Raw genomic sequence first — 21,036 nt, forward strand, 5'->3', positions numbered from 1 at the left:
AGGTGTATGTTAGGAGTAATCTAGGAGTAACACAGTGCACATAGGCCTGGGATACAAAAGCAGGTGGGGGTATAGTGTCTAAGATTGTCTAAGACCGGTGTATGGTTGCCCAGGGGGGTAGGGATTGGTTTTCAGACTAACAGTCCTGCCATGGAGCCCTCCTGTACTTTCTGCCTCCTCCTCAAGCGCTCCCTTCATCACCTGGGCTGAATGTCCTCAGCTTCCTCAGAGCACCTCTTCCGCCACCTTAGGCCATATGAGAGACCTTGCGCCCCTCCTCCGGGTACCTGCAATCTCCCGCAGGGTTCCCCCACCAACTCCACGGCGTCTCTCAGGTCTGCTCCTCGTCCCCTTTAGCCTCTCACCTTATCAGGCTCTTCTAAGAACACCAGTCAACTTTCCTTCACCGCTGCTCCTCCACTTGCCCGGGTGGCTCACTCTGGTTGTTTGCAATCTCCCGCAGGCTTCTCCCACCGGCTCCACAGGATCTCTCCGGTCCGCTCCTCCTCTCCTTAGCCACCCTCCTTGTCACACACTTCAGGGAACATCAGATGGATTTCCCTCACCGCTTCTCATCCACATACAGGGGTGACTCATTCCTCTGCTCTCTTCATAAAATTGGACCCAAACTCAGGTCCAGCACGTCCCCACCTACAGTCTGCCTCAACTGCTCCATTTGTTTCATGTCCGGGAGGGTACTTAATCATAGTTCAGCATTAGAAGAGAGCCAGGGGACAGGAGAGCTGCAATCAGGTTGGAATCTCTTAGAGGGGTAACCTTTAATACAATATGGGAATGCATTGACCTGTGTCACATTCAATCATTTCATCAAGCTATTGTGTTATATCTGTATGAAATATATACTCTGACTTTTTTTTTTAAACTTAGTTCAGTACTAATACTGAATACATGTTTTAGTTGTCTTTTCAAACCCTCTCTACTCCGATGCATGCTGCAGCAGGGAGCTTCACTTAACTTATTTGTTGCCTGGTTTATATTATCTTCCCTCCTGGCACAGTTTGGATTCACAATTCTAGTGCCAACGTTGTGTTTTTCACAGTATCCTTGTAAGCAAACTTAAATTTTCTTGGGTCGAGAGTATAGCTCAGGGGCAACGTGTTTGTTTTGGAAGCAAGACAATGCAGAGCAACAGAGGTTTGAATGGCAGTCCTGCGCTTTGAGACTGGTCTCCGGTTTTCAGCGTGTTATAAAAGATGAATTAACTACTAGAGCTAGAAATTGTTAACAGGCACGAGGGATGAAAAGGGTGCCTTGCAATTTGGGGAGGAAGAAAAGAGGCGTATTCTGCATCAGTTATTTTGTCCCTCATGTCGAGGGACCCCAAACCTTCAATGGCTAAAAAAATTATATTAGGCAGGCTAAATGGTACTGGCTTTTGGAGAATGAGAAACCTTAGAAGCCCCATCGTGAGAGAGGAGTTTGAACCAGCCGCTGTGGACCATCCGCCCAATCATGCACCTAGTCTAGAAGACATTTCAGCCCTTTTTTATAGAACATTTTTAAGAACTTGCACAGCCAATGATGTGAATCTTCAAATCTTTTTTAGAATTAAAGTCTGTGACCCATATAATGGTGAAATCCTCCACTACATTGATTCGTAGACCGGTCACGGATGCTGCATACAGCAGTGCTTATTGTCTGATTGCTTTTTTTAAACATCCATGCAAAAATATATGAAAAAGGAGCATGCCTCATGAGAACATTCCCCTCACTAATAAACAACCACCAGGCCGGTTTTATAGTTGATAAAAGTAGACGCAATATATGCAGTATGTACAGAACCATAGAATTAATCAACATAAACACTTTCATTAAAAAAACGTTTTCCATTCTACGATTGGATGCCAATAAAGCGTTTGATAGAGTTGACTTTATTACAGAAAGGTTGCTAGCTACTGACTTTGGAGCAGGTGTCATTTTCAGATCTAATTACCAAATTAAAAGTTAACGACAAACTTCCTGACACTATAAGACTCACGAGATGAACATGTCAGGGATGTCCCCTTTTGTTCCTAATTTGCATGCTATAAATGGAAACTCTCGCCAGAAATATCAGATCAGATGATAATATTCAGGGTCTGTTACAAATTAAAACCATGCATACAACTGCCTTGTTCACAGATGACGTACATCACTACCTAAACAATATGGCAACCTACTTACCCTTAGCAAAGCATGAATTTTCTGATTTTGAAAAAGCTATGGGGTTATCAATCATGTATACTCAATCAAAAGGGCTAAACATCACCGGATCCGGCGACTCCCTAAATATTCCAAAGAGTAAATTTACATTCGAATTAGAGGCCATTGCAATTGATTATTTAGGCATAAAACTTACCCCAAACATCTATGACCTTAACAAGCACAAAATCCACCCCCTATTCAGAGAACTAAAGCAAAACATGGATACATAGGTTCCACTAGAAATGTCTACGATAGGTAGTATACACACAGTGAAAATGAATTTTATTCTGCAATTGCATTCCTCCTTCTGTTATTTGCAGATTAAAGAACTGGGGCAATCACCTTACAAACTGTAGCAGAAAATATTTCATTTTCTATTGGTGGAGAGGGCTCCAAAATTGTATAGGCTTTGCTTTGGTGCCATATCATTGGAATGGCTGGAATTTCTGTGTGCTTAAAAGTTATTTAGTGGCTTCTCAAATTTCTCATGTTTTTGATAGTATGCACCCTAGACCTTAAGTCAGATGGCTAGAAGTCAAATAATCAGTATTCTATTCCTATGTCCAATATCCCTTTTCTGAACAAACAGGCTGAAAGCCGGAAACTCTCTCTCCCTTAATTTACTGGGACAAAGCACATAGATGTTGTTGATTTTAGCCTGGGTTGAGCCAATTTACTCCCATTTTACAATCCTGAACTCACCCCCGGGATAAATCCTAAGCCTTTCAGAGGGGTTGCGTCTAGCCATATGGTGGGGAAATATCTGGGAATCCTCGATTCTAGAAAGTATAAAAGCAATTAGCACCCTGATGTGGGGAGCCAGCCAATTAGGTGGCTAGGAACGCAGGCTGAAACAGGCGATCTCAGCCCACACTCCAAGCTGCCTGATGGCTGGTACCCCCGGCTGCCATCTTCCCCCCACCCTAAGACCCCTTTCTAAATGACCCTCCCCACTTACCTCATTGTGGCGGTGGCAGCACTCGCAGCCGCTGCTGCTTCCTTCTTCCTTTTCTTCTGCGTGAGGCCAAAATCGAAAGGGAAGAGGGGCTGTTCACAGACTGAAAATACTCTCAATTAGCCCCATTCGCTCTGGCCTTTAACTAAGGCCGCCGGGCCGTTAGCCTGTTCCAGCCCTTGGAAAGGGTGCTTAATGCCACATTATAAATGAATCAGTACTTAAGTTCTATTCCAAATTGTCCCTCTTCGCTGATTATTTCATGGCAACGTTACATCAGACATTTAAAAACCTGTTACTGAAATATGCGCTTTTGTATTGATTTTGCTGAAAAATACTAGGAATGTATAGACACAAGTTTGTAAGGGGGGACTTAATTTGCAATTGACCCTGAACTTTGTCAGATTATGTTTCTTTTCTCTGTCTATTTGAGCTCTGTCCTTTGGAACGGAGATACGTTTTGCGACAGCCACATATGTTGTAATTTCTCATTATGTACGCGTGCAATGGTGGAAGTGCGGTGCAGAAGCGTGGTGCTGTCTCACTGTGTTCCTTTGCCAGATTCAGGCAATTTTCAGATTCCTACATGACGTGACGTGTTTCCAGCTACTAGCTGTGTCCCTATTGGCCATCCCAGAGCGAGACACGTGACCCTTCCGCTTCCCCAGAGTTCCATTTATCCAGCATGCTCATGCAATGGCGCAAGTGCGGTGCAGAAGTGTGGTGCTGTCTCGCTGTCCTCCGCTGTGTTCCTTTGCCAGATTCAGGCAATTTTCGGATTCCTACATGACGTGACGTGTTTCCAGCTACCAGCTGTGTCTCCATTGGCCATCCCAGAGCGGTACAGACTATTCTGAGCAGCAGATTAAGAAACTTTGAAAAAGTTCGAGAAACTTTTGGCGACTGATTTTATTCTTATCTGTTGTAGAGGCTCGTGACCCGCCCCCTTCCCCAGAGTTTTGTTTATCCAGCATGCTGGCGCAGTGGCGCGCACGCAGTGGTGGAAGTGCGGTGCAGAAGTGTGGTGCTGTCTCGCTGTCCTCCGCTGTGTTCCTTTGCCAGATTCAGGCAATTTTCGGATTCCTACATGATGTGACGTATTTCCAGCTACCAGCTGTGTCTCCATTGGCCATCCCAGAGCGGTACAGACTATTCTGAGCAGCAGATTAAGAAACTTTGAAAAAGTTAGAGAAACTTTTGGCGACTGATTTTATTTTTATCTGTTGTAGAGGCTCGTGACCCGCCCCCTTCCCCAGAGTTCTATTTATCCAGCGTGCTTGCGCAGTGGTGGAAGTGCAGTGCAGAAGTGTGGTGCTGTCTAGCGTACTAGCATACGGCGTAGGCAGCGTCCATACTGGTTGTAGCACCTACACGGCGGGCACTACGGTTTGTTATCTATTGTTGTGTGTCTCAAAAGGTTATTTGTAACTGCTTGTAGAGACAATGGTGCTTAGGAAATACACTCTGAAAAAAGGTATGCAATGTATCACTCTAGTGCCGCCGTCCTCTTTAGACCATCCACAGATGGCGGCCAGCCAAAAATCCCCTGAAAAAATCAGTCTTTTTTTCCAGCTAGTCTAACGAGCGCCAAGTTGCAGCTTTCGCTATCCTTTATATCAGACATTCACTCTTATTATTGCAATGAGCCGTCCCCCAGAGAAACAGTGCAGTCAGATCCAACCAAAGAGACGAGTGCGCACGATGGTGCGGTCCCAACACAAATGATATTGGCTTCTGACGTGGCGTTGCAGCCATCACATATAACATCTATTGACAACCCAATCCTGATTATTCCCAAAATGACCTTGGAGACGGCATCGCAGACATTCTCTATAACCTCTATTGAACTAACTGGTTTTAAAAATCCACTTGGTATTCCTTCAACAAGTGAGGTCACAGACACAACCCTGGAGTCAGCCTCTATAGCAGGCGAACTACAACTCATTGACCCATTGCAATTGTCTACTACTACGAACCCAGGCAGAACATTGGAGTCAGCCGGCATAGCAGGCGAATCACAACTCATTGACCCATTACAATTGAGAACAAATACGAACGCAGGCAAAATTATGGAACCTGTTTGGTGCTCCGTGGCAGCTCAGCAGAAACTTCGCACAGCCCATGAATCGTTAACATTAGCGGGGGAGGTGGACGAGGATGGCATGGATTTCATGGATATGTCTAGCAAGTCCAGCCCCCGTACCCCCAATATCCTCTACATTTGCTCAAATTCTGGAGACTTGATTCAATTGCATGACGAATACATGCATAGTAATGTAGCTGCGCTGAGTGAATCTCCGCGTGCCAAGAGTGCCTCTCCCCAGACCAAGAGTGCGAACAAGTTGCAATCGCCAGAAGCACCGGACAGGTCTCATATACATTTTGTACACAAATCTCCCTCATTCATAGCGCCCACTCCGCGGTGCTCAAGATTCCAGGAGATAGCCCAGGATTCAGAATTCTTCACCCATAAAAATCAAACGAAGCGCTTCTCATTCCCAGACGCGCCGGCTCTTAACAACACACTAAGTGCCATGAACACTGCTCTCCTGGCCATAGCAAAACTCTATGAAGTCCTTGATGGAAAAATGATTCATCAAACAAAGTTACTGGAATAGCTCATTAAAGATGGAGATGGCCCTGGAGCAGCCAGCGACATTGGAAAAAGTGATACCCAATCGTTCCTTAAGGAGTACAGAAACATTGGTGAGCCTCCCAGCGCACCAGAACCTGTTCAAACTGACTATAGCACTAAACATAGAAGCGCCCTGGTTATACCTATACATGAGACATTGGACAACCAAAATGCGTCAGTGCTCCATATTGTTGTTAATGAGAATATCCATCAGTTGCCTGAAGCTCAACACATGTCGAGTGACATACAACAAAAGTCCAACTTCTTGGAACCCGTACCATTCACTAACTCAGTGTTACCCATCCCAACCAATGCCTTTGAGCTTTTCGCACCGGCCTCTAACACCACAGCAATTAAATCAGTATTTCCCCAATACACTAAGGATGATCGGAAGAAATCTACCAGGCCGAGCAAAAAAGGTCGCCACCCACAGCCCAAAGTCAATGCACGAAGATTTATCAAGGCTCATACTAGATTAGAGAAATCCTGATAATCCATATCCATGAGTATTTCCATTCCCAAGATTCACTCATCAATGACCTACAAACCGTTGGATGATTTGGTGGCTCTAACTGTACATATGGCCCCCCCCAGACTCTTCTCAACAGGCCACAATTCAGTCTCAAGTCGTAGTGTTCCCAACAATCCCCATTGATACCAACAGGGCAGAGGGTCAAGAGCCTTTAGTCTCCATGGCTTCTCATGTGATGGCAACTAATTTGGCCCATTCGAACATTGCAGAACTTCGAGAGGAGATTAGAACTTCCATCAATGCGTACATAATGCAGATTCCACTAGTATCTCAGGAAACAGATCCTTCCCAAGTGGCGACCGCTAGGCTGTCCACCTCAACCATGACCACCTCCACTATACGTCCTATCAATGTAACAGACAGGCCTGTCAATGAATTCCCCCTCAAACGATACACATACCTACCCCATCTAATTATCAGGTTCCTCACGAGAAAGCCTATCAAAGAAATACCATAGTGACACCACCACTGCAAACTCAATTTATGCAGAACACTACGATCACTCCTATAATGCCTACGGTGACACCCAGCCAAGTGACCTTACCCACTCAGGATCTGAGGGAAATTATAAAGTTGTCAATCGACTCATACCTTCTAGAAACTCAAGGCTGTAGTAAAAGTGATAATGTTGCTCCAAGCTTGTTATTTCCTGATGTGAGTTCCCTATTAAAGGGTCCTTCTACAACGAACAGCTCACGAGGTGAAAAGCAGGAGGCCAACTTGGCCTCCAGTATTCGTGTTGTTCTCACTCAGAAAACATCTACGGGTTTACAGAATTTGAACCATACAAATAATAACAAAACATCCAAACAATCGATTAATTATTGTTTAAATCTTAAATGATGTGCTTCACCGTTCCCCAAATATCTTCTTAATAGAAATCCATCCAATACACGCACCAGTAACACAAACATATGGTTCAAGATCATAACAGGATGCAACCGAGGAAACCATTAGTCTCGTCTCCTGGAGCACCAGCGGGCACAGTCACTTCTTAAATTCATATGGCTGTGGCATAGAGAGATTTGATATGTTTGCACTTCAGGAGACGTGGCTCATGGGTGTCCCGATTTGGGCGTCCCATTCGATTATTACAACATTGACCATTAAAAAGCCCACGGGCCGTCCATCTGGCGGGCTCCTATTGGCAGTCAATAAAGCTACTGGTTTTATAAGTGTGAAATATCCCTCTCCCTCACCTTAATTCCAAACTGTCAATTTGAGCAGGGGTATCCTAAGCATCGCTGTCATTAATATATATATTGGAGTAAAGAAAATGTAACAGCAGATTTATTTTTCACATATTTGCTGTGGCATCTTGATAATGTATTGTCTGATCGGAGTAATTCTTGTACAATTATATTAGGTGACCTGAACTTACATCTACTTCCTGAGGGTAATGCAGAGCGAACGCATGAGGAATTCAGGTGGTTTAAAATCATGGAAGAAAGGGGCTTTGTGATGATAAATGGCACAGTGGCAGGTGACGTGCCAGCACAATCCACCTGGAGCAGAGGCACGCAACAAGCGACTCTAGACTACATGTCCATGTAAACAATAGTTTTTTGACCCGTGTACAGCCTATGAAAGTGATACCATCTAGCACAAGTGATCATAATATGTTGGTCATGTGTTGCAAGCTTCCATCAAGACGGCACCCATTACAAAAAAATACATACTTACTGAATATAAAAGTGAATAATAGTGGCACCCGTCTGCAGTGGAACCCACACAAGTTGAACCAATATAAAGATAACATTAGTAAAATCTTCAACTCTCCATTTACTAATGCCTCAGATTGCTAAATCCAGATGATGCAAATTTTCAAGCAAGTCATAATGCCTGATCTAAGCATAGATATAAACATCAGCTAACCTAAGACGGGCCATTCATAATCTGCTACATCAACCGATGGCCATCAGGGCATTAGTGAAAAGGCACTTAAAAATTACCTATAAAAACTGGCTGAAAGGTCAGAGGATTCTCCAACATCAGGAAGATGGTGAGCAAATGTTAAAACAAATAATTAATACATCCACGAGTGGTATTTGGGTCCATCTGAATGAAGCCACTTACAAGACACAAGGCGCCGTACTAATTAGTGCCATATTCAACGATGACTGATAGGGGTATTTTCGAGACTTATACTGTTCTCCCTTTCCGGATCTGATTTGGAATCTTAATCTGCCAGTAATGTCCCATTCATTTCCATTGGAAAATGAGGATATATTGCATTGCATCATAACATTAAGCTGCTCATGAGCCATTGGTCCAGATGGTTTGCATAATGGGATGCTAAAAGGTCATCCGCAAGAATGGGCAACTACTCTCCATCAAATATTCAGTAATATATTTGTAGTAGGTAAGATACCTAAATCCTGGAAGCAGTGAATAATACTCCCCATCTTTAAGAAAGGCAATAGGGCTTACCCAAAGTCTTATTGCCCTATTGCCCTACTGGACTGCCCAGGAAAAATATTTGCTCGCCTAATTCTGAAACAATTTAATCTATGGCTGGACACGATCGGTCTTCGAGACCCATTTGAAACAAGATTTCTCCCGGGACTAGGCACAGCGGTCAACATAATCACCCTGAATAGTGTCATTCATCAAGCTCGTTAGCAAAATCAGGCCCTTTACACAGCTTTTATTGATTTTCGCATGGCGTTTGACGCAGTACCACGTGAGTTGCTATATAAAAAAACTAATGGACAAAGGATGTCCATGGTTCATATTGAAATGGCTTATCGACGTGCACACTGGCACTACAATTCACGGCAGGTTAAACAATGAAGGCTTATTGTCAGATCCCATTCAGACTGCTCAGGGCTTAAAACAGGGTTGTCTGGTAGCCTCTGCTATGTTTAATATTTTTATCTCGGCTATAGGTTCCCATTTTGAAGTTGTCATAGCAGATCGCCCAAAAATTAATGGCATACAACTCAAATTCCTACTCTATGCAGATGATATGGTACTATTCTCAAAGACCCCACATGGCCTGCAAGCACTGCTAGGAGCCCTGGATATATACACCAAGAAAAACTGTGTAACAATGAATCTAATGAAAACAAAAGTCATTCAATTTGGCGCTCCCAAACAGAGACTCGCCAGTCATCGATGGCCTTTGCAGACAATGACTTTGAATTCAGTTTCATCGTATATTTATTTAGGTACATAGATAACCCAACATCCGAGTCAAAATGCCAAAGATCACCATGTCAAGCAAAAAGTCCTGACAGCTTTATCTCCGATTCACATTTTTATTCCGATATTACAATATACAACCATCGTAAGTAAGCGCATAAATACACTATCTAGGCAAACAATCAACAGCGCATATAAAAAACAATTCTGCAATTGAAAGAAATAGACAAGAAAGGAAAACAAAAGGGTAAAAGAAAGAAAGTCAGAAACCAAGAAAGGGCCGAGAACCAGAAAGCAATTGGTTAACCACCTAACAGCTGTATCTCAAGCACGCTTAATCAAAGCTAAATATTGCAGATTTTCATTGACACCCATTATTATCTATTACAAACAAAAATGTATTCCGATCATCACGTATGGAACCGAGGCATTTATGAGGAAACCATATGATTATTGGGAAACTATAGAGGGGTGCTATTGGAAGCATGTCCTGAATCTGTCATTATATGAACCTATATGAATACTTAAGCATGAATTGTGATTGCTATCACTTTATGCCTCCTACAAGTGGAAATTATGTTCACTTTATCGGAAATGTGTAATGGCTTCTGACAATATTGCTCTATTAAGTCTCAAGTTACCTTTTAACATGGTCAGATGCTTTTCCTACGGTTTGGAGAAAGAAAGCACAGAAAGTCCTCAACGACATAGGTATATCTTTAACCTTACTGCTTGAAAACCCAGATAAAGCCAAAAAGCATTTATGGGAACATCATTGGATCCAAACAAGGAGCGCATGTTCCAAATATCGTACATTTGTTGACAATCTTTTTGCACTGAAACGATATGGCCTAGTTGAAAGCTATTTAACCATGTTTCCTAACCCACGTCAGAGAGATGATTTTCTGCGCTTTCGCCTAAACATCTGGCCAACACATGAAGTTCTATTCAGACGTAGAATGTTATCAGCGATTGAGCTGTCATGTCGATTTTGTAAAATGACTCCTGAAACGTTGAAACATCTATGTACTGAATGTTCAGCATTGCTTCCTCAGAGAATTATGTTTTTGAACACTTGTTTGAGGGCTACCGAAACGTAACTAGTGCAACATTGTGGGAGTTATTATATCATTGTAGAAGGAAGTCGGTTAGATTTGCCATTCTTAACTTTCTATATGGTCTAAGGCTACTAGAGAAAATAGTAACTCAGAGCTAATTGTGATCCTTAGAACAAGAGTCCCGCTGTAAATATGAATATTATATTTTCAACTTAGATGATGTATATTTTATGTCGTTATGTGATGTATTTTATATTTGAATCGTGTTTTATATGAATTGTATATAATTTGTTTTATTTGTAATTGAATTGTAACAAAGTATGTGAAATTCATTTTATTTATTTTTTGCTTTAAGTTGAAAAATCAAGGTTTCCTTGATGAAAGCAACTAATACAAAAATAAAAAATAAAATAAAAATGATGTACCTTTTTGTATGGTTAGGTTTGTTACTTTATTGGAAAAACTGAAATAAAGTTGATGAAAAAAAGACCTTACAGTTATGTGCAAACATGATTACTGTTTTTCTTTACCCTCACCCTCTGTAGAGTTTCTAGAAATAAATCAGAAAAGAAACGTAGAGACCAGTTTAATGTTCTAATCAAAGATCTGGGGTCCATGCTTCCAGGAAATGCTCGGAAAATGGACAAATCAACTGTATTACAGAAAAGCATTGATTTCCTACGGAGGCACAGAGGTAAATTGGTCATCGTTGTAGTTTGACATTATGTATCATTAGTTCAGTTTAAAAATAAATGCAATGTATTTCATGCAATTATTACAAATGCGCTCCTGTATCTCAGTCTGATGGCATAGAATGCAGGATCAGCCAAATGTTATATATGTGCAATATTTTTCAACAACTGCAGCAACATCTTCTACCTCCCACCCAAACCCACCACCACCTTCGCCAATGACTTGGGGGAACTCACAGCATAACTTCTTATTTCCTCACCCTTTGTCATTGGTAACATGAAAGTATTGTGTAACAGACCAGATACCACTGCTGCCCTACACCCTGAAACTCTGCAATCACTCTTTCAGACTAACACAACTCGTTACCACACCCTTCCCCACACCTTTCCATTTTCTTGGCCACATGCATGACCTTGTGTACACTCAGGATGAAAGCCTTACCATTGACATTCCCCTTCCTGTTTCAAGCTACATAACTTCGCCATACCATTTGCAATCGCAACCTGCCATGCCACCTCCAAACTGCCAGCCCAATCTCTCTATATAAAATTCCCAGTTGAAAAAACGTAATCATCAAATAACTGCGACAAAGAATGAGTTCTTTTTACCAAAGAAATGACCAACATGCATCATTCAATTCTCTATGTTCCTGTCTGACATATATACATGACAACCTACTCCCAGCTCAAGACCTAGCCGCAGATCCCTCTCAGCAAAATGGTTCATTACTTCCCTACAAGATCTAAAGAGGAAAGTCAGGCCCTTGAAAGACAAAGGGAATTCCTCTGCCCCACTGCAAAACCACATACATCAAGTAGTAGAGAGCCCTTATACACCAGACAAAGAGGGCATTTTACTCTTCTAACATATTAAGTAACAAGTTCCCCCCAAGCAAAGCCCTTGAAAGTGCTTTTCAAACTCTGTCTTCAGCCTTTGACACCAACTCGTCCCTACACAAAAATTCTGTGATGACCTGGCAAACTTCTTTCAATCTACAATCTACACTATCCAATTGTATTATTCCAGCCACCTCTATATGCCCCAGTATTTAGGCTCTCCAGCACTTTGGAAGAGCACGACACACTCAGACCTCCAGCCACCCTCTTGTTCTCCTCGCAGAGTTACACGTTTGACAAAATGCAACACCCCTGCACCACTGCTTGAGCTCTACCTGGCAAGAAATTTTGAAGCACTCTAGTGGTTTGGGTTCCCTTCTTTATATATTGCCCCTTTATGTGGTTGGCTATTCTTATCACCCACTATATAGCAATCGCCTCTTTCAGATGGAGTCTTTGGAGTCTGTCTGCTAACTGCTTTAATTTGTATTACCCTGGTTTATGCTATTGTCTGTAATCTGTTTTACATTAGTTTGGTATTCAATAGGGAGTCTGGGCTCAGCCAGCGAGTAACCACGCAGCGCCCCAGGGTCACAGCTCATCCGTGAACTCACTGGTGTTGTGTGCGTCTGTGTACCTCGTGGTTCCCAGCTTGTCTCGTTTACTTCCCCGGTGTGGCCCTGCAATTTCTTCTGCATGTCCTCCCCCGTCTTAGAGCCCTTGCGACACCACCAGCTGAATTCTGCACGTTGGGGAAAATCACCAGCAGGTGTGCTTTCCGCTGCGTGACCTTTGCAGCAGAATCACCCTAGCGTCTCAGTGCTCGCATGCCATCGCTGAACTCTTCTCTTTGGGGAAAGTTATGGATAGGTCCGCTTACCACTGCATGACCTCTGTAGCTGAAATCCCGATACCACACGCCCCTCTCAGGACCGACATCAGCTTCTCTCGCCACTCTATTCTGCAACTCTGTGCCTCTTGTGAGGGTTCAGAAATGTGAGGCATACAACTTTGTGAAGGTTATTCGAAAGATACAGCAGATTACTGGACATTGATTGAGGACATGCTTGGGTGGTGGTATCCTGGCCACCGAGGCTGAATTTCATGCAGTACAGTTCTCTGTATGCTTTATTTGTAAAGGGGCTGTGCCGCCTGTCTCTTAGCGAGGGAGTGTCCCTCACTACGCAATTTATTCTTTGTTAGTGCAGCACAATAATGGGAGCTGGCGGGGCAATTGGAAGACTGACACTGTCGCCGCCCATGATTGCGCTAGCAGCGTAAACACGCTGCTTGACAGGATAGGATTCCTGTCCTGTCGGGCAGGGTGTCTACGTAGACAGTAAGGAGTGGAGGGCCCTGTCATGGTATGGGGTTCTGTGGGGGTGCATGCATGTAGTTCAGTGTTTTTTAAAAATGTAATATGTATGCATACATACAATAATTGAATGTATATATTCATGTAGGTTTTTTATTTTATGAATGCGTGCATTCAAGCATTTGTATGATGTGTGAAAGTGTTTGAATGCACGCGTGTGTTTGTCAGGGGCCCCTAAATTTAGGGGTGGTGCTGCTGGGGACATGTCATTCTTTTTTGCGTCACCCTTTATGCACAGTTATGTGCATAGTAAAGTAAAAATAGTAAGTGAAGCGTTATTACTGGCTAGACTGTCCTATATTAAATGTAAGCCAGTCTATCCACCTAATAACACTTACCTTTATTTTACCCTTGATGCACAGTTACTATGCATTAAGGGTAAAGGAAACATAAGTATTATTACGTGGTTAGACTAGCCTACATGGAATGCAAACAATCCTTCGAGGGGATTGGGTCCTCCGACGTATTCCATATCTATGACAGTAATCACCACAGCTGTGCTGCTTCGGAAACTTTTTCGGCGTCTGCGTCCTGCGTCGATGACGTCGATGCGCCGCCGTCGAGGACCTCCTCCGACGTCCGACGTCATCCGATGTGATAAGTAGGACGCACGACGCCAGTAGCCTCAGTTCCGTTTTTTCCGCGAACGTGTTGCTTCGTGTTTCTCGGTTCTAGCCTCGACTCTTTGGAGTTCTGTTCTTTCTGGTTCTTCGAGCCTGTTCGTTTGTGAATATTCCTTCGCGGCGATGTCTTCCACTTCGTCTTCAACCCCGCGTCCGGGCTTCAAGAAGTGCGGGGTGTGTGGGTCCAAGATGTCCGTGACTGACTCGCACGACGCCTGCCTCTGGTGCCTCGGGGAGGCCCACGACACGGATGACTGTGTCGACTGCCTGTCGCTCACTTCCAAGGCCTTACGCGAACGTAAGAAGAAATTGTCGGTAGGTCGGGTGTCCAAGCCCCGGAAGTCGAAGTCGGCGGGGCTTTCGACGGATGATTCGAGGGGTGACTCTCCGCGTCATCGTCGGAGGTCTCGTCGGTCTTCTTCTAGGAGTCGGTCTCGCCACTCCTCTGCCTCTTCGAGGCGTTCTCGGAAGCGCCGTCACCGGTCGCCTTCCAGGTCCTCTTCCGAGGACTCTGCCCGGCACGTCGGTTATCCCACCAGCCGTGCGACGCCGGAGGAATGGGCTTCCTTCGGGAAGAAAATGTTGGCGATTCTTGAGTCGCAGGGTACTCAACCGTCCGCGCCCCCGAGTGGGGTCGGCCGTGTGAGGTCGAGAGTCGCCGCTCGCAAGAGTGGTCGGCACGAGTCACGGGAGAGGTCCCGTTCGGACAAGGAGGCTCGTTCTCGCCGTACCCGTTCCAGGTCCCGGTCCTCGACGCGATCGAGACCGTGTGCACCTGTGATGTCTTCGAGGAAGACATCGACGTCTGAGGCGTCGAGGGCGTCGACAGGCTTTCTCGAGGCTCCGGCTCCGAGGAAGTCGTCGAAGCCGTCGACGTTCAGGTCGTCGAGGGACACGCTCGGGGCTCCGGCTTCGAGGGCTGTGTCGACGCCGCCGATATTGGAGGCGCTGCATCTGACGTCGACGCCGATTTCCTCGACGTCGACGCCGATCCTCTCGGCGCCGTTGCCGGTTTTCTCGACGGTGGCGCCGATTCGCTCGACGCCATCGACGCCTTTCGTGTCGGAGGTGCCCCGTGTCTCGGGTGTACCCCCTAGGAAGGCTCTGGCTAAGAGCAGGCACTCTCAGGTGCCTTTCCACCGCTTGGATTATATTTCGGAGGCGGATGAGGATTCGGTTGGCCTGGTTCCTGGTCAGGTGCCGGATGACATTGTCTCGGGCCATAGTCAATTTGACGAATTGAGGCAGTCGCTGCATGATGCTAGTGGTCTGGACACCTCTCCGGAGGTGGAATTTGGTCGACCTGAGCCTGGCTCCCATGCCGATTCCTCATACCGGCGCCTTATGGCTAGGGTGTCTGAGTATCTGGGATGGTCTGCTCCCCCAGGGGAGTTTGTGCAGGATGATCTGACGGACATCCTTGATGTTGGTCCCCCATCTGACCCGGTTCTGCCATTCCATATGGCTTTACAGCGTAGGGTGGCGGCGGCTTGGACTGCTCCGGAGAGTCTCCCGGCAGTGGGCAGATCCTTGTCGCGGAAATACCGTCCAGCCAGTGGCGACCCCTGCTACTTGAACAGGCACCCCACTCCGGAAAGTTTGGTGGTGCAGGCGGCCACGGCCCCGGCAAAGCAGGCGTCGTAACCTACCATCCCTCCTGATAGGGACGACAAACGTTTTGATGGCTGGGCGAAGAAGGTGTTTTCTTCTGGTGGTATGGCGCTTCAGGCGGCCAACTCCATTTGTGCCTTGTCACGTTTCACGCACACTCTGTGGAACTGTGTTGCGTTAGCGGCTGAACATATTCCCGAAGGGGACGAACGGGATGGTTTCCTTGCTTTGGTCCAGGATGGTAAGGATGCCATGTGTGAGTCCGTTCAGTCGGGTTTGGACTTAGCTGAATGCGTCAGTAGGTCCATGGCGGCGAGCACCGTGATACGCAGGTTTGCGTGGTTGCGGAAGTCGGGGTTTGCTCCTGATGTGCAGTCCCGGCTCCTCAACATGCCCTTTGATGGTGAACATCTTTTTGGCAGCAAGGCTGACGAGAGCCTTGAGAGGTTGCAGACCTCAAAAGCTGCAGCGAAGTCGTTGGGCGCTGCAGTTCGCCAACCTCCGCCTTTTCGTCCTAGGGGACAGCAGTGGAGGGGTGGCTCCTTTCGCTATTACTCGTCCTTTGGTAGAGCGAGAGGAGCTGGCAGTCAAAGGGGCCAACGCAGGGGTACCAGAGGTGGACGACAGGGTACCCGTGGTGCCAAGGCCGCTCGGGCAGTTGCCTCTTTGCCCTCAGGTAACGCCGCAGCCGCTCCTACTCAGTCATGAGGCCTTGTCCCATGGTTCGCCGGTTGGGGGAAGGCTGGCGCAGCATCTTGTAGAGTGGCGTGCCATTACTTCGGATGTGTGGGTTCTGGAGATCATAACCCACGGCTACTGTCTTCCCTTTCGGCACAGGCCTCGCGACAATCCACCGGGGAACCTCTCTTTGAAGTGTCCGGATCCGCTCCTTGCGCAGGAAATTCAAGCCCTGCTGGAGAAAGGCGCCATAGAACTGGTGCCTGTAGCGGAGAGGAACAAGGGATGGTATTCCCCTTATTTTTTGATTTCCAAGAAAGACGGGGGATTGAGACCCATCATGGACTTGCGCGGTTTGAACAAACTCCTCAGGAAGGACAAGTTCAAGATGGTTACTCTCTCTCAAGTCCTCCAGGCCCTTCAGCTTCAGGACTGGTTGGTGTCACTCGACCTCAAGGATGCTTACTTCCATGTGCCGATCCATCCCAAGCACAAGAAGTACCTGAGGTTCGCGGTTGGCGACTCGCACTTTCAGTTTCGGGTCCTGCCGTTCGGTTTGACCTCCGCCCCGAGGGTTTTCACCAAGCTCATGGTGGTGGTGGCAGCGCATCTCAGGCAAGGGGGGATTCACGTCTACCCCTACCTGGACGATTGGTTGATCAGGGGGAGCTCTCCCGAGCAGGTCCTGGATCATCTGTCCGTCGCCTGCCACTCCCTTCACAGGCTGGGCTTCTCCCTCAATTTAAAGAAGTCCCATTTGACGCCAACGCAGAGGCTCCAGTACATCGGAGCAGTGCTCGACACTTCCCTGGGGCAGTGTTTTCCTCCCCAGGTGAGGGCTCTTCACATTCAGCAGATGGTGCGCAGGTTTCAGCATGCCCAGACGCTCCCAGCGTTCGAGTTCTTGAGGTTGCTCGGCCTCATGGCGTCCTGCATTCTTCTGGTGCCAGAGGCTCGCCTGCGAATGAGATCTTTGCAGTGGGCACTCAAGATGCAATGGTCGCAGTCCTCCGGCAGGATGTCGGACCCGATTCAGGTGCCGCCCTCGGTCGCCCGGGACCTTCTGTGGTGGGCCGTCGAAGGCAACTTGATGAAGGGGGCTCCGTTTTGGCTTCCCTGGCCGGAGGTGACGATCGTGTCGGATGCATCCCTCACGGGATGGGGAGCTCATGCCAACGGGCTGACAGTCAGCGGTCGTTGGTCTCCGTCGGAGTCCAGACTCCATATCAATCTGTTGGAGCTGAGGGCCGTCAGGCTAGCCCTGAGGGCTTTTCTGCCGACTGTGCGAGGGAAGAATGTCCTGATCCTGACGGACAACACAGTGGCCATGCACTACCTCAACAAAAAGGGGGGGGCAGGGTCACTTCCTCTGTGCAGGGAGGCGATGCAGCTCGAGTTCTGGGCCATCCAGCAGGAAGTTTCGATCTCGGCAGTTCATCTGGCCGGAGTCGAGAACGTGACGGCGGACGCTCTGAGCAGGCAGTGCACGATCTCTCACGAGTGGGAGTTGGCTCAGGAGATTCTCCTGGAGATCTTCGCCCTTTGGGGGACCCCTCAAGTGGATCTCTTTGCCTCCAGTGTCAACCGGAAGTGCGAAAGGTTTTGCTCGCGGGAATTTCCTCCAAAAGGAGCCTTAGGAGACGCGTTCGTGGTGGAGTGGTCGTTCCCGCTGCTGTACGCGTTTCCTCCGGTCCCCGTCATCCCGCAAGTGCTGCGGAGGTTACGGAAGTTCGGTTCCCGGATGATCCTCATTGCTCCGGCGTGGGCTCGGAGGACGTGGTACCCGGACCTTCTCGACTTGTCCATCTGCCCTCCACGTCGTCTTCCCTACCGAGACGATCTGCTCTCACGGGAGGGGGGTCAGGTTCTCCATCCAGAGGTCGGATCCCTCAACCTTCACGCTTGGCTTCTGAAAGGTTGAGGTATAAGGATTGGGACCTCCCTGAAGACGTGATGGAGGTGTTGCTTTCGGCCCGAAGGCCCGCAACTAAGTCTCTGTACCGTTGCCGTTGGCGTAAGTTCTGCGACTGGTGCAGAGTTCAGAATGTGGATCCTTTTGCATGTGACATCCCCATGGTTCTGTCCTTTTTGCTTTCTTTGGCCCACAGGGGCTTGCAAGTGGGTACCGTTAAGGGTTACCTGGCGGCGCTGTCCATCTTTAAGCGCTCATCTGAAGAATGTTCTTACTTTAAAATCCCTTTAATTTCACAGTTTCTGAAAGGGCTCACTAATGTGTTCCCTCCGTCGCCTTTCCTGGTGCCCGGTTGGGATTTGAACCTTGTTCTTAGGTTTCTTATGGGTGCTCCGTTTGAGCCGTTACATTCTTGCCCTTTGAGGCTGTTGACTTTGAAAACTGTGTTTTTAGTTGCGGTTACTTCCGCTCGCAGAGTGAGTGAGTTACAGGCACTTTCTGTTAAGCCACCCTTCACTGTATTTCACAAGGACAGGGTTGTCCTTCGAGTTCGTCCTTCTTTTCTTCCGAAGGTAGTGACGGAATTTCATTTGGCCCAGAAGATTGTTCTTCCGGCATTCTATCCTCCTCCGCATCCTGGTAAGGAAGAGGAGAGGCTCCATAGGCTTGATCCTAGGAGAGCTTTGAGCTTTTATGTTTCTCGCATGTCCCGGGTCAGAGTGGACGATCAACTCTTTATTGGTTACGCTGGTAAGCGCTTGGGGCAAGCTGTGACGAAACAGACTTTGTCCCGCTGGATTATTTTGGCCATCTCGGAGTGTTACCGCTTGGCGGGCAAGGACCCTCCGGCTGGCTTACGGGCCCATTCTACCAGGGGCTTGGCTGCATCTACTGCCCTGCAGAGGGGTGTTCCTATTCGCAACATCTGTGATGCTGCCACCTGGGCTTCAGTGCATACATTTGTGCGGCATTATTCCCTCGATTCCATCAGAGGGCAGGATCTGGCCTTTGGCAAGGCGGTCCTTTGCTCTGCTATTTGATTGGCTATTCTAAATTTTGTTTCTAAATTCTTTCCCTCCTCCTTGATTTGGTACTGCTTTGGGAGTCTGTCATAGATATGGAATACGTCGGAGGACCCAATCCCCTCGAAGAACAAGTTACTTTCTTACCTGGTAACGTTCTTTCGATGGGATGGTCCGACGACGTATTCCATATCGCTCCCGCCCTGCCTTCCCCGCTGCAGAATTTCTGTTGCGTTTGCAGCTTACGTTCCGCAAGGCTTTGTGTCGGACTGGCAGTTGACTATTGTCACACGTTCTGGGGGAAAAAACTACAACTGAGGCTACTGGCGTCGTGCGTCCTACTTATCACATCGGATGACGTCGGACGTCGGAGGAGGTCCTCAACGGCGGCGCATCGACGTCATCGACGCAGGACGCAGACGCCGAAAAAGTTTCCGAAGCAGCACAGCTGTGGTGATTACTGTCATAGATATGGAATACGTCGTCGGACCATCCCATCGAAAGAACGTTACCAGGTAAGAAAGTAACTTGTTCTTCTCTTGTCGTGCACTCACCCGCTGGATCTCAATCCTTGTGTCGGCTCTGAATGCCCCCGCAATTCTCCGATTTCGCAATCTCAAACCACGGCTTTTTCAACAACACCGGACCAAGGACGAATTCCAATGGATACACATATCGACACACAGACCTCAACTCGCAGAACTACGCTATTGTTAAAAGATTGCATCCCAAATGCTGTCTACCCACACTCTGTACAGCGCTCTGCTGCTCTTCAGGTAGGTCTGCACTTTAAATTGATCAATAAGAATAGCTACGTAAGAACACTCATCTTTGCTTTACCCTTGCTCTACAGTTCCTGTGCATCAAAGGTAAAGCAAACAGCAAATGTCATTACCTGGCTAGACTGACCTATATTAAATCTAGGCCAGTCGTGCCACGTAATAACACGTCTGTTTGCGTTACCCTTGATCCACAGTTAATGTGCATCAAGAGTAAAAGAAACATGATAAGTGTTATTATGTGGCTAGACTTGCCTACATTTTATGTAGAGATCCTGACCCTTTCCTCTCTCATTACTTTCCTAAATTCTACAATGTAAGTGCATACCTAATGGGGGTCGGTGTAGGTCTTTAATAGTACCGCCTCCAATGTGTATGTCTTATAAAAGAAAACAAATTTGCCTGAAATAATCAGACAAGGAATTAAAATAACTTAAAAAGCTAGTTTCCTATTCAACAATTTAGTTGATTAGTTGTAAATAGCTATGATATTTTTCTTTAGACAAGCCCTTTCGTTTTCATATGTGGGGTATCGGAGCCTGGGTTATCAGTCCAGAGCTACTGCAGAAGGAATCAACTGGTTTCAGCGGGATTAGTCTTTAGCTGCTTTCTTCAGGACAAATACGTTGGGATTGTAGTATTCTGTATACAGTCTCCAAATCATGAAGGTTTGAGAGGATATCTTCGGGTATCCACAGAGCTAATAGGTTGTTCCCTTGGTCCTATGGGGTTAAAAAGACAAGAAAGACAAATGGAAACTGCCATCAGTCTAAAAGTGCTTCTGACAATGGGTACTTAGTTCACATCTCTTTATGCTGGATGAATCCTTACCTGTACACAAGTACTTGGTACTGGATTCTCTATGTAGTCTTGCTAATGGTGGAGCAATGCATGGGCTCTGCTTGATTCCTGTGTTATTTTTCTTACTGGAGTCTGGGAAATAAATGGGTGTGTTTATGCTAGAGTCACTGTTTTCAT

At 46.7% G+C, this 21,036-nt stretch overlaps 1 protein-coding gene across 11 annotated transcripts in view; it reads left to right on the forward strand.

The window, feature by feature from the left end:
• The window catches only part of CLOCK (clock circadian regulator), a 2,930,945-nt gene that overhangs the window by 976,719 nt on the left and 1,933,190 nt on the right, over positions 1-21,036 (forward strand). For 8 of the 11 annotated variants that reach the window (XM_069631637.1, XM_069631638.1, XM_069631631.1 and 5 more), the window contains one exon: positions 11,075-11,223. The exons of the other annotated variants lie outside the window; for them this stretch is intronic. In XM_069631637.1, coding sequence (XP_069487738.1) covers positions 11,075-11,223 — 149 coding nt within the window. The remainder of the gene's footprint in view (positions 1-11,074; positions 11,224-21,036) is intronic. 11 annotated transcript variants of the gene reach the window in all.

The sequence above is a fragment of the Ambystoma mexicanum genome, chromosome 6q, assembly GCF_040938575.1.
Source record: "Ambystoma mexicanum isolate Mex_15411 chromosome 6q, UKY_AmexF1_1, whole genome shotgun sequence".
Taxonomy (NCBI): domain Eukaryota; kingdom Metazoa; phylum Chordata; class Amphibia; order Caudata; family Ambystomatidae; genus Ambystoma; species Ambystoma mexicanum.